The sequence below is a fragment of a genome, unplaced genomic scaffold (assembly GCF_019419815.1).
Source record: "Pyrus x bretschneideri cultivar Hongxiangsu unplaced genomic scaffold, Pyrus_bretschneideri_v1 Contig12, whole genome shotgun sequence".
Classification (NCBI taxonomy): domain Eukaryota; kingdom Viridiplantae; phylum Streptophyta; class Magnoliopsida; order Rosales; family Rosaceae; genus Pyrus; species Pyrus x bretschneideri.
Genome location: NW_025999413.1, coordinates 1,035,249 through 1,048,637, shown reverse-complemented (window position 1 = coordinate 1,048,637; position 13,389 = coordinate 1,035,249). Strand labels below are relative to the sequence as shown.

The 13,389-nt window shown below is 36.4% G+C and overlaps 1 protein-coding gene and 2 pseudogenes across 1 annotated transcript; all 3 read right to left on the bottom strand.

Annotated features, from left to right (window-relative positions):
- Positions 1-256: 256 nt before the first annotated feature.
- Positions 257-3,116, bottom strand: LOC125474299 (proteasome subunit beta type-7-B). The gene is made up of 9 exons (XM_048577795.1): positions 2,956-3,116; positions 2,108-2,279; positions 1,878-2,019; positions 1,689-1,785; positions 1,520-1,589; positions 1,317-1,421; positions 1,057-1,155; positions 878-965; positions 257-583 (listed from the first exon to the last, which is right to left on the bottom strand). The coding sequence occupies exons 2-9, from the start codon at positions 2,246-2,248 to the stop codon at positions 507-509; spliced, it is 819 nt and encodes a 272-aa protein (XP_048433752.1). The 5' UTR covers positions 2,249-2,279; positions 2,956-3,116; the 3' UTR covers positions 257-506.
- A 2,780-nt stretch (positions 3,117-5,896) lies between these two features.
- On the bottom strand, positions 5,897-8,728 carry LOC125474183 (annotated as a pseudogene).
- Positions 8,729-9,637: 909 nt separating this feature from the next.
- On the bottom strand, positions 9,638-13,014 carry LOC125474100 (annotated as a pseudogene).
- Between the last annotated feature and the right edge of the window lie 375 nt (positions 13,015-13,389).

Sequence of the window (13,389 nt, the reverse complement as noted above, 5' to 3'; positions counted from 1 at the left end):
GAATTTTTCACTAATAACTCAATAAAAAATCCAACTCATCGATGGTTTAATATAAAATCTGTTATTTTCGTGTCGTTTCATGTCGAGTTAAAAGAGACATTATGAGTCCTAACTATATGACCAGTGCTACCCTCCCATACCGGCTTTTTGATCAGTTCGGATTATCAAGAAGCCTGGTAGGGTCGTAAAAAGAGATAAAAATGTAGAACAATTAAGATCCAAACGAAAAGATTGCTCGCATTCTTATCCTCAAAGATTCAGCCAAAAGCACGTTATCTAATAATTTGCAAAATACGGAAAGTTATAACATCTGTTAAAGACCAACCTAAAAGTCTGGATAACGCTAATAATTCTTAACAAATTCACAAAGTGATTGCGATGTATTTCGAGATCAATCCGCGATGGATGGAGAAAGACATAACAAGTTGGGATGAAGTAGCTGAGGTTTTCCACTGGAAACTGAATTACGACATGAACAATCACATGATCCTTGTGAAGTGGTGGTTTCACTCTTCCATTGCATCGCCTCCTTCAATCACCTCCGCCTTCTTAGTCAACGGAGTGATCTTTGTGAAGAGAACCTCTGCAACAAAAGAAAACACAACTGATTCAGAAAACGTTTCACTCCCTTCATATGCAGTTTTGACTAAACCTAGTTATCTGAACATGTGTGTGCGGGGGCGCTCACATCACATAACAGCTGTAAACCAGAACTTTCACAATGCACTGCTTATGGAAAGGCACGAAATTTCTCATATATGACAGGAAGATGAATGATGCTTAAGTTTATGATGTGCAAGACAAGAATGGCGTAAAGGTGAGCGACAATTTGTCGTTGAATGATTAGAAAGCCAAGTGAAAGAAGTGTGTTGTTTACCAGTCTTCTTGGTAAACTTATAGCCTTCTGCACTGACATAGGTACGAGGGGTGGGCACCAAGTGGTTCCTCAAGTATTCCTTGTGTCCCTGAGCCAACAAAAATGCACAAAATAAAACGAAATTAATACCCTCTTCTTTTCCCATTGAAAACTGTAAATAACGATGAGAAACAACAAACCTTAGTTATTACACAAACATCAACATTGCTTCCACTTCCCAAGTCATTGAAAATTCCAGAGCATATTGCTTCAGTTACAAGCTTTATGCCTTCATCCCTCTGCATCAAAGTAAAAATATTAATCAGAAATTCAAGTGGGGATGTCACCGACTCACTACTAATCGCATAATAGAATACTAATGAAGGTAGTCAAGTATCTGTATCCACGGATAGTACCATTCAATGAAGATAAATTTTCAATTCGTATGATGCTAACTTACAGTCATGCCTTCTTTGTACTTGGACTCAAACATGGCCATTGCGGCAAGAGAACCAGAACCCATTGTAGCAAATGGCAGTGTGTCGGTTGATCCATGGGGATATATCTGCAATTTGAAGCATTGGAGTTGGCATCATATTATTGTGCAATCCCAAAAAGAGAACCATTGTCACATCTAAAAATCTAAATCAAGAAATAACTTACAGTATGCAGATGGGGTCCAGTGACATCAACACCCCCGAGCACCAAAGCAGCTGACACATGACCTTGGTAACTGGATAATAAAGATGGGAGTTAAAATCAAACTGTGCTTAAATTTAAGGAATATAAGTTAGTCCTGCAATTTCTAAACTGATAAGTGATAACACTGTACTTGAAAAGGTGTTTCTTGAGCAAGGTCAAGGCTGTCACAACCCGAGATTCACGACCAGTATGGTAGCGATGCAGTTGCAGCTGTGAGCTCACCATATCTAGAGACGCACATTCAACAGAGCACAAAAATGAGCTGCTACTACACAGACAGCCACAAGCATTACCAATGTAAACAACAATCCTGACTTACCTGTTACAGCCTCTGTATCAGCAGCAGTTCCAGCTCCGCAGCAATAGATATTAGGTGCCATATAATGGATCTTTTCACAGTTCTTATCACACACAATGGGTCCTTCAGTTGCCCTTGTATCAGCTCCAAGAATGACACCATCCTGAAGAATGAATTAGAAAGGAATCATAAAAATTTAACCTATATTTGAGTGGCACAATTTCTAATTAAACAGTGGAACGCAGTTGTACCTTAAAAATCAAACCAACAATGGTGGTTCCCGTCTTCCTATAAGATGGCTGCTGAACTCCCTTCTTTGCAAGCATGTCGTTTCTTCGACAAAGATCAAAACTGAAACCACCCTTGGGAACATCTGCCGCTACCTGAGACATCTTTTGTTTTCTTTTTTAGTTTCAATCAAACCTGCAAAATCAATATCACATCAAAATTCACTCTAAAACCACCCTACACTTTTGGTTTCTATAATTCTCCTTAACATGTATTTAGCCACATAATTTATGTATTTACCCATATAATTTAGTAAAGAATTGTTCTTCCAAACCCTAAAGCCAGTCACAAACTATTTCATGGAAAAAAGTATATACATAGAACGCATTACCAGAAACGCGTCTAATACAATGTTAGGATTCTAGAACAACCCAATACCTAACTTTGTGAACTATTGAGAACCAAATCTATGTAGTACATGGAGCAGCACCATAAGATAATGACCAACAAACAACTCATAAAATAACAAAAAGCCCATAATTTTCAGAATCAAATCCTACCCAAATCCAGAATCAAACCCAAAAAAAGCCTTTACGATTCACAAACTAATCAAATCATAATACTTTCTCTCGCGGATTTAATCAAACAGATTGCAGGCAACCTTACAAACACAATCCCTAAACTTTTTCAAAAAACCTCCCCTTCAAGCATCACACCCACATCAAAACATACCTCACAGAATCAGATCTTCTTCGTTCGATTAAATAACACACGAATTTTTAAAAAAGCTCTAATCTTCTACGATATATAGAAAAACAAAAGGGCAACAATTTACCAAAAATAAAAAACCCAAATTTAAAATTTTGCTTACTTGTATGCGCTTGGGTGCTGAATGCTTGATCTGCAGAGAAGCAAATCGATTTGGGGAAGAAAATTGGGCGTTCGAATCCAAAGGGTTTATGTGGGAGAAGAACTGGGACTGTGAATTGGCACAAAACGAGAGAGAAAGTGAGGTGGGGGTAGACTTGAATGAGAAGAAACCGACATGTCGTTAGCCAGTCCATAGTGCATAATTACGAACCGGATTCTTCGAACGCAAAGGAACTGAGTCCAATAATCAAATGATTCACACCATTGAAATTTAATCAAACGACTATAATTATTATAATTTTTAGAGGACCTCTCTGTTTGTAGCCGTTAGATCAAATTTCAATGGTTCAGATCATTTGATAAGTAGGCTCAGTTTTTTTGGGTACGGAGGAGATCCAGTTCTTATAATTACCTACATGTGCTAGAAATACATCTCAGTATAATAAGTGTAATAATATAATTTATTGAAATTTGATAAATAATATTTCAACCAATTGTGTACCTATCCATTCCTGTTGGAATTCTTTCTTTTGTAGTTTATATTAGTTTAAAAAGGCATTTGTATTGTAATTTTGATTGATGAACGATGAACCAAAAGATGAATGAATCTAACAACCAAAAAAATGATAATGATTACCATGACACTGCCTTGTGTGAGATACTACTCTACATTTTGAAATGGCATTTGGCAAGGCAAAGAAAATGCAGTTTCCAGAATAGAGAATACATAACAAAATCATGACCATGTTTCTCTAAAAGCGTTTTTAATTTTTGGAAAGTATTTCTAAAATAACATATATAACGCCCATGAAAATACTTCATGCTCTTTGCTTCAATTTACTATTAATGGAGTGGAACTCGGATATCTTTTCCACATTGGAAAGAAAAATACCACTAAATTAAGATCTAACGTAAAATATTTACTGGCTATGCATAGACATTATACTTTGGTCAATATACATAGACGTTGTAACAACAAACTATCATCTTTATGTTCTTCAAATATATTTTTTGTGCAAAATCTTTTATAATTCATATTTAAAAACTTGAAATCAACAATATAAAATCTAAATTTGAAGATATTTGAATTTACCAGTAATTACTCAAATAAAGTAACATATGAAGAAAAAACCCAAAGAAAAAATAAAATAAAAAAGCAATAAATAATAAATAAATTAAAATAGAGAAAGATTAGTACCACGCTATCGATCCTCACCTAGTCGTACCTCTAGCGTCATAGTGTTCTTCTCCTTGAATATTCAGTAACTTCATAACGATCCTTTAGATAACTTTTCCATTAAGGGAAGAGAATTTGGATGTCATTTCCACATTGGAAAGAAAATACCACTAAACTAAGACCTATCGTACAATATTTACTGGCCATACATTGACATTATATTTTGGTCAATATACATAGTACTAAAGCAGTTACCACCGTCCTCCTTTAGTACTATGTTAAAATTGCAGTGTGTGGTAATTTGATCTTTTACATCTTATTCTTTATTTGGAATTTTTTAAATTAAATTGTTTTATTTTATAATCCTAATTTGGAAGGGATATTTTGAGAATAGTGATTTGGTGTGCTTCCTTTATATATATATATGAAAAAATTAGGCAAAATGTGTAATCACTTGTGTAATGTATATTATATTTGTATCCAAAGGAAAAAAGAAACTTTAATTCTTATTGAATATCAAATGAAATTACATAATTATATCCTTCAAAAGAAAATGATCATTTTATACCATATGATCATTTTCTTCTCAAAGTCAATGAAACCCTAGTGGATTTGATAAGCTGCAGTAGCTGGTTCAATCTCTAAGAGCAGTTCCTGTGACATCCCACATCGCTCAGGGGAGTGATCCTTAAATGTATATTCCCATTTCTACCTAGCACGAGGCCTTTTGGGAGCTCACTGGCTTCGGGTTTCGTAGGAACTCCGAAGTTAAGCGAGAAGGGGACTAGAGCAATCCCATGATGGGTGACCCACTGGGAAGTTGCTCGTGAGTTCCCAAAAACAAAACCGTGAGGGAATGGTAAGCCCAAAGCGGACAATATCGTGCTACAGTGGTGGATCGGGCCCGGGATGTGACAGTTCCAGCGTGTGCTGGAGTCTGAGGGACAGGCAAGTGAACAGGGCTGAGAGAGTCCGAGCAATCAAGTTCAACGTGTGCTGGCAAGGGAGCCCGAGCAGGCTCGAGCGAGAGGTTGGTGGAGAGTTGCTAGCCTGAGAGCCCGGAGTGGGTTTGATGCAAGGCTGACGTCGCCCTAACATCAACCACGTTTTTTCTTCTGTTTTGCCTCGGCGTCCATTGGATCTCAACCCACAAACTTGCCGGAGTTTGCTTCAAGGACGTGACCAAAAACTGGGCAAGGTTTCAAAGAAATTGCAGGGGGTTAAACCTCTGGTTTCGAACTGGAAAAACACCACAAATCTTGTCCCAAGCAAAATTAAGACATAATGAAACAAGATTTGCATAGAGAACCTCACCTGGGTTCGAGTTTCAGATCTTGAAGCTCTCATCTTCAATGGTGGATTACACCGTGATCGTCCGATGACACATGCAACAGTATAGCAAAGATCCTTTACTCCAAGAGATTAAGGTTTCATGGTTTTGGAGTTTGATTTGTTTAATTTTCGAAGTGGAAAGTGAGTGATAGCTCTTGGAGCTCTAGAGAGAGAGAGAGAGAGAGAGAGAGAGAGAGAGAGAGAGAGAGAGAGAGAGAGAGAGAGAGAGAGAGAGAGAGAGGAACTTCAGAGAAAAATGGAGAGAAGTGAGAAAGATGAGTGGAAAGAGAGGGAGTGACGTGAGGGAGTGGAGAGGTGCATGGGAAATTCCAAGCAATTGCAAAAAAATATTATTATTTTATTTAACTGTTGCCAGGGTTATTCAAGTGTAGGGGTGGAGATGTAAAAGGTAATTACTGCTCATTAAGGGCAATTACTGTTCACTAGGTGGATTAAATAGTGGATAGCCCGGGGGACCTTTCCTACGGTGGAACTGCTCTAACAGCAAATCTCTCCTGAATTGCACATAAGGGTAAGCAAGTAGGCATTCATCTGGTTTTGTTTTCCATCTGGTAATTCATGCAGTAGAGAAATTGAATCTCAAATATTAATTGGAATTAGTTAAAAATATATGGATTGATTAGGAAATTATATTAACACAATTAATTAACTTGAGTAATTAATAAGTAAGTAATTACCTATAACTAAGGACAAGATGATGAAGGAAGAATGCAATCACTACTTTTGCAACTTCAGATCCCGGACAAAGCTTTACTCCACCACCAAACGCTATAATCTTTTTGTTCATTTCTTTATAATTGTCCTGCATATTATGTGCATGCCATATACATTATATATGTTCATTATATATCAGAAGAATCTATACACAAAACATACATTCCATCTCCAAGGATCAAACTCTGTTGCATTCTCATGAAGATCGGGGATCCAAATGCGCCCCAGTGAAGATTGGAAGAACCTTCCATCCTGATGCCTTCCATCCTGATGGTATGACGAATTCTGCGCCACAATCTGTTAATTAACACAATACGTTAATTATGATGTTATATGGGATTAATGAAGCAGTAGGAAGCCTAAATAACCTTCAAATTTGATGTCTACGAGAGCTTTCCTGTGCACAAGTTTGACTACATTCCCACATCTCATAGCTTCATATATAACCTGCACATCATAAACCCTTGATTTGTTCACATGTAGACATTTAATTAAGTAATTAATCATAACCAGCTGACGGCAGAATATATTATCACTTGAAAAAAATATATATGATGTACTTACATGGTTGGTAAAATTCATTTTCTTGTAATCTTCCCAAGTTAAGAAATCTCCATCCCTTTTGTTTTTCCCTTATCGTTTGGTGTTCTTCCTGCAGAGATTTCGGACAAGAAATGTTAAGGCGCATGGCTGAGAAAGGTATATATGCAAGCAAGTAGAGAGGTAGAGAATTAGAGATAGGATTACAGTTACCTTTAATTTGTGGAAAGCAAGTGGCGCATGGCCAAGAAAGTAGACAATCAACGACATTAAGAGTAGCGGTAGTCTCGTAGCCTCCTAGCATGATATCCAATACAATGCTCACTATTTCTTCGTTGGTTAGGTTTTGTTTCGACAGTATAACGTCTAAGAAGTCTTCTTCTTCTCTTTCTCTAAGCAGCCCTCCATTGCTACTGATGTTCCCTTTTCTTCTCTCTTCCATGATCTTTCTAACAGTGGAAGAAAGCCTTGCTCTAGCCTGAATAGAAGAGGTGCATGATATGAAGATCGGAGAGCCATCCACCTTTAATTAATTAACTAGAGAACACAGCATGAGATGTTTATGTTGTCAATTTACGAATCTAAACCCTCGTTCATTTTTGTTCTCTTTTGAATTCATGATTTAAATTCACAGTATGACAAAATAAGTATGCAATGTAAATTTTGACAAAAGAACATCCTATATATGTATATACAAAATATGTAATACACACACACACACACGTTTTGTAATTACCTTGACAGCCTTGGCATAAGCGGTTCCAGGAATATTAAATGGGAGAGAAACAAAGCCTGTCATGAAGGTTTCAAAGTCTTCTAAAATCCTTCAGGCTAAAGGCTCTTCTGGTTTAACACTCATAAGGTTCTTCACCATAAGACGGAGCGAAAACTGTTTGTCGAAACACAAAAGGCAGGCAGGCAGAGATATCAAACTTGAAATGTATATTATCTAAAGAGGGAATGAGAGCGTGTTGCAAGAAAAAATCACCAATAGCCATGGACTTTTGGTGGCACAAGATGAGGCGGCTAATTACAAGTATTATCAATGCCTAATAATCAACATACACCGGTACATGATTATCAGTGAGACACCTCATCGTGTGCCACTGATGTCAGTGACTATTAATAATGTTTTCTTGTGGTTACTCGCACATACAGCTTTAGCTTGTTCGAAGAAGGAGACTTGTTTGCAGCCATTCCATGACCCCATCATTGAGATTGACAGCTTCTGAACCAAGTCAAGGAAATCGGGGGACGACTTGGACACAGAGATGAAGCTGACAGCAATGCTTCTTAACTTTCTACGAAGGTTGCCAGAGACGGTGAGTAACGAATGTTTTCCAACGATGCCGTGAATGGACTTGGGGTAGCTGGCTTGGAATAGCTTGTCCTCGTTCTGAAGAATGAACGAAGGGAACTTTTAGCAATGCCCTTGAACTTATGACATTCTAATTTGTTCTAGAGCGTGCCAATTTTCCCCCAAATGCCAAATTTATCACGTTTTCTGTTAGTTTTCCTCATTTGGATCGAAAGGACAACCCTCGACTTGATGGGAAATTGATATATATAAAGGTAACGTACAAATTGGCAAGCTTTAACAGATTAGAAAGCCTCATAACCAAATTGAAAGTTCACGAGGCAAATCGAAATAGTCAACTATTATATTCAGGGGGCATCGCTAAAACTTTCCCTAATTGATGATCACCTAGAGCAATGTTGTTGCAAGAAGGTTCCGACAGAGTTCGAAGAATGAGGCTTAAGGAAGCCAAGGGTCTCCCCAAGCAAGGGCCATCCCATGCTTCCAAGAGGTAAGTTTTTAGCTGGATTTTCATGTGTGGCAAAGATTTTGAGAAGAATATAAGAAACTGTCGGTAATCCTATTCCTAGCAAGAGAGAAAGTAATGAAATTGGGGATAGCAAAACCATATTGTTTGACTTGTGAGTCCACCCTCTTTCACAGACACACACATATATATAGCAGTACCTTCATTTCACTCAGGCCCTGTCTTATAATTTAAAACCATATTAATTAGTGCCCAAATCCAATAGTATCTGTTTTCCAGATCTTTATTTAACTATGTTTCTGAAAATGAAGTGGGAATTAAAACAGGGTAATCTGTGTTGTACTTTTATATTTAATTTCAAATCCAAATATTATCTGTCTCTACTATTTTCTTTGAAACCTACTGATCAATATGAACTATATATAAATATTACAAGAGAGTTTTGGCTATCAAATAAAGACAATTAGTTATGAACTTTAGGAAAATACACACACACACACACATATATATATATAGAGAGAGAGAGAGAGAGAGAGAGTACGCTGGCACATAGTAAGTCCATCTTAAAATCTTCATAAACTCAAAGTATTTGCCCCGAATGTGCCTTTGCTCCCAGTGCCAAGAGAAGGGCTTGAAAAAAAAAAAAAAAAAGTGTGCGCGAGCGTGCCACTAATCGATGATGCCGACAGACATAGTAATTGAGTGTAAGTGCTATTCACAGTACATCCAAAAAAACTCTAGCCATGGCAGCCATGATCCATCTGTTACAAGCAATCCAAAGAGGGACTTCTCTTTACTTTCATGCACATCAAGAGTTTTATTTATATGATTCTGATTTCATATATTATTAATTTTATTACATAACATTATTATTAGTTATGATATCGTAAGACTGCGTACGATATACGTTTCTCCCCCATCTAGCAAATTATGTGAGGAGCTTTGTTGGCTTGGGGTCGTCCTTACGAAATCGTAAGACTACATAATTAGTTGATATCATTTCTGAGGCATAATGATCGACTCGATAACATAACGGGGTGATTATTGATTGCCTAGGAATTAAGAACTAATATGTCATAAACAGATAGAACAGCAGAGTATAATTACATGTAAAATACAGAAGAAAAAAAAACTACATTCCAATTCAATATCGTAAGAAAATACATAAAAAGATATTTCACAACCTAATTCAACTCGATCAGTCACAGCCTTTTTGGCCGTCACATTTTTTTACAGAATTATATCGATTTGTTTTCCTTTTCTTGTTGATCTGAAGCAGCTGGTTCAATTTCTAATAGCAAACCTCTCCGAAATTGCACGTAAGGGTAAGCAAGTGGGCAATCATCTGATTTTGTTTTCCATCTGGTTCATGCAGTAAAAATTGAATATCAAATATTAATTAAATGGAAGTTGGAATTATATAATTAAGTTGGCATAAGATTTAATTACCTATAACTAAGGATAAGATGATGAAGGAAGAATGAAATGACTACTTTAGCGAGTTCAGCTCCCGGACATAGCCTTGATCCACCACCAAATACTGTCACCTTTTTGCTCATTTCTTTAAAATTATCCTGCATATAAGTCATGAAATACTTCCTAAGTATCGTGAAGATTTTCGGATCTAGACTTAGCAAAGTTTGCTAGAGTAACGTGTTTGCAAATTGAAGATGTAGAAACCATATTTACATCCCATTTTACATTTTCGGTAGATGGAAATTTCATATTTACAAGCAGAATTAGAAGCTACATACAATCCATCTCCAAGGATCAAACTCTGTGGGATTCTCATGAAGATCTGGATCCATATGGGCCCCCGTAAAAATTGGAAGAACCTTCCATCCAGATGGTATCAGGAATTCTGCAGCAATTTTAATCAAAGCCGTCGATCATGTAAGTTACGAGAATTCATTAATAACGATGTCATTGGATTAGTTAAGCAATAAAAATTAAGACTAATTAACCTTTAAATTTGACGTCTACAAGAGCTTTCCTGTGCACAAATTTGACTACATTCCCACACCTCATACCTTCATATATAACCTGCATAGATCATTTCATCAAATTTTATATGTGTCCATGTATACATTAGTTAATTAGCAAATCTAAACTTTTAAAGATAATAAAAATAAGTTATAATTACATACATAGTCAGTAAAATCCATTTTCTTGTAATCTTCCCAATTTAACAATTCCCCATCCTTTTTGTTTTCCCTTATCGTTTGGTGTTCTTCCTGCATAGATTTTTAACAAAAAAGGAGCTAAATGTTAGGCGTACAGTGATTTATGCATGTATACTAGCCTAGCGAGAAAAAGAGAGAGGAAAACGGTCACTTGACGTTACCATTTTACTCAAATTATAGTACGTAAATTTTGTTTTTTATTAATAAACTTTAAAAATAAGACATACCAACTTTTTTTTTTTTTTTTTGTCAAAAGACATATCAACTTTATTGTCAACGCCTATTATAACAAATAAAATAGAGCATTACGTGATTTGTGTTCTCCATATGTACCATACAAATTTCTGTGAAAACAAAAGAGAGAATTATAGGAGGAGGGGCCGGCTATGGTTTACCTTTAATTTGTGAAAAGCAATTGGCGCATGGCCGAGAAAGTAGACAATCAATGACATAAGGGTCGCCGTTGTCTCGTAGCCTCCGAGCATTATATCCAACACAATGCTCACTATTTCTTCGTCCGTTAGACTCTGTTTCGACAGTATCACGTCTAAGAAGTCTTCTTCTCCTCCTCTGAGCTGCCCACTAGCTTTCCCTTTTCTTCTTTCTGTCATAATCTCTTTAACAGAGAAAGAAAGCCTTGCTCTAGCCTGAAGAAAAGAGATGATATTATTATATATAGATGATACGAAATGCTAATACCCCTCATTGTCAGATCGTAAATCTATATTGTTGATCATGCTTATTAATTCATTCTTGTCGGATTATAGTCTAAATTCATAGTCTGACAACGCAAGCCTGACAATATTATTACTCTAAATTTATACAAATATAATATTACCTTCACAGCCCTGGCATAACCGGTTCCCGGAATGTTTAACGGCAAAGACACAAAGCCCGTCATGTAGGTTTCAAAGTCTTGTAATATTCTCGAGGCTAGTGGCTCATCCGGTTTAACGCTCAGAAGGTGGTTCACCATAAGACGGAGTGTAAACTGTTAATTTGTCCAAACCAGAAAATTTCGAAAACTATATAAGAAGAGTGTACTAGAAGAAGAAGAAGATCAAAGAAAAAGATTAGGGTTAATGAGAGAGTACTAGTCTATATACGTACCGCTTTAGTCTGTTTGTAGAAGAAGACTTGTTCGTAGCCATTCCACGACTCCATCATTGAGATAGACAGCTTCTGAACCCAATGGAGGAAATCCGGCGAGGACTTAGAGGTGGCAATGAAGCTGACACCAATGTTTCTAAGCTTTCTATGAAGCTCACCGGTGACGGTGAGCAAAGAATGCTTTCCAAGAATGCCATGGATGGGCTTGGGGTAGCTGGCTTGGAAAAGCTTCTCTTCGTTCTGGAGAATAAACGCGTTGAGCTCAAGGTCGCATGAAACTATGGTTGGTGAACCAAATAGATTCGATTTAAAAACCTTCCCATATCTGCACATATATCCAAACCATATGCGTCAAATTAATTAAAGTAGTGAAATAATATTTAATGAATGAACTTTGTGATTAAATTAAGAAAAAATTGGCTAAATAGTCAGAAATTAAATCCTAATTGTTTCACTGATTGATAAGATATTGACGACATACTAAAAATTGAATATTTCATAATCCCTTAAATTAACAATGGATCACCTAGAGCAATGTTGTTGCAAGAAGCTTCCGAGTGTGTTAGAACAATGAGGTTTAAGGAAGCCCAGGGTCTCTCCAAACAAGGGCCATCCCAGGCTTCCAGGAGGCAAGTTTTTAGCAGGCTTTTGATGATCAGTGTAGTGCTACAAAGAATATTTGCACAAGAATATAAGCAAATATTGGTAGTCCTAGCAAGAGAGCAAATAAAATAGGGGCTAAGCCAACCATTTTTTTTTTTTTTTTTGTTCTCTATCTTTTCTAATCAAAAGTATTTGAATTGTGATTCCACTTCCCTTACATGCACACACATATATATAGCACTCCATTCCAAAAAGGCTTTTGTGAAACACAACTTTATATACAAATTAATGAATTCCGAATCCAATGTATCTATTTTTCAGATTCTGATTTAAACTATTTTCTGCAAGAAAACGTGGGAAAACAAGGAACTCTTTTCAAATTAAGCATGCATATGGCATTTTTTGGACCTTCTAATAGTGGTAAACCATTTTTCTGTCTTTTTTTCTTGATGGAAGCTTTCCTTTAAGAGAGTAGCTATAGATTTGTTGAGACTAAGTAATGAGGAAGATCTTCCCCTTCACAGCTAATTTCATCACTCTCGTTCATGAGTAGGATTCTTTTCTCTCCAATTTTCCTTTCCTTCAATTCCTCTTATTTGAACGGCCACAATCAAATCACGTCAATATTTTGTGTTGACTTCTTTATAGAAAAAAAAAAAAAAAGAGGAAGGTGAGAGAGGATGAAAGAAGAGGGGAGGAGATTTTGAAAGGAAAGAATCCTACTCATTCGTTCACACCAACAATAAATTGGAATTGGTAATACATCATTAATTTCTATATTTCAGTAAAATATATAAATGCAATGGATTTGGGCTTTTTGGATCTAAAATGCCAATGGATAAATCCATGCATTTGAAAATGGAACAACTTTAGACATAGTGACATTTAAATACAAAATCTATCTAAATACAAAATCTATCATGATTTCCACACACAAGAAGTCTAAAAAAAATATGTGCTATTCATCATTA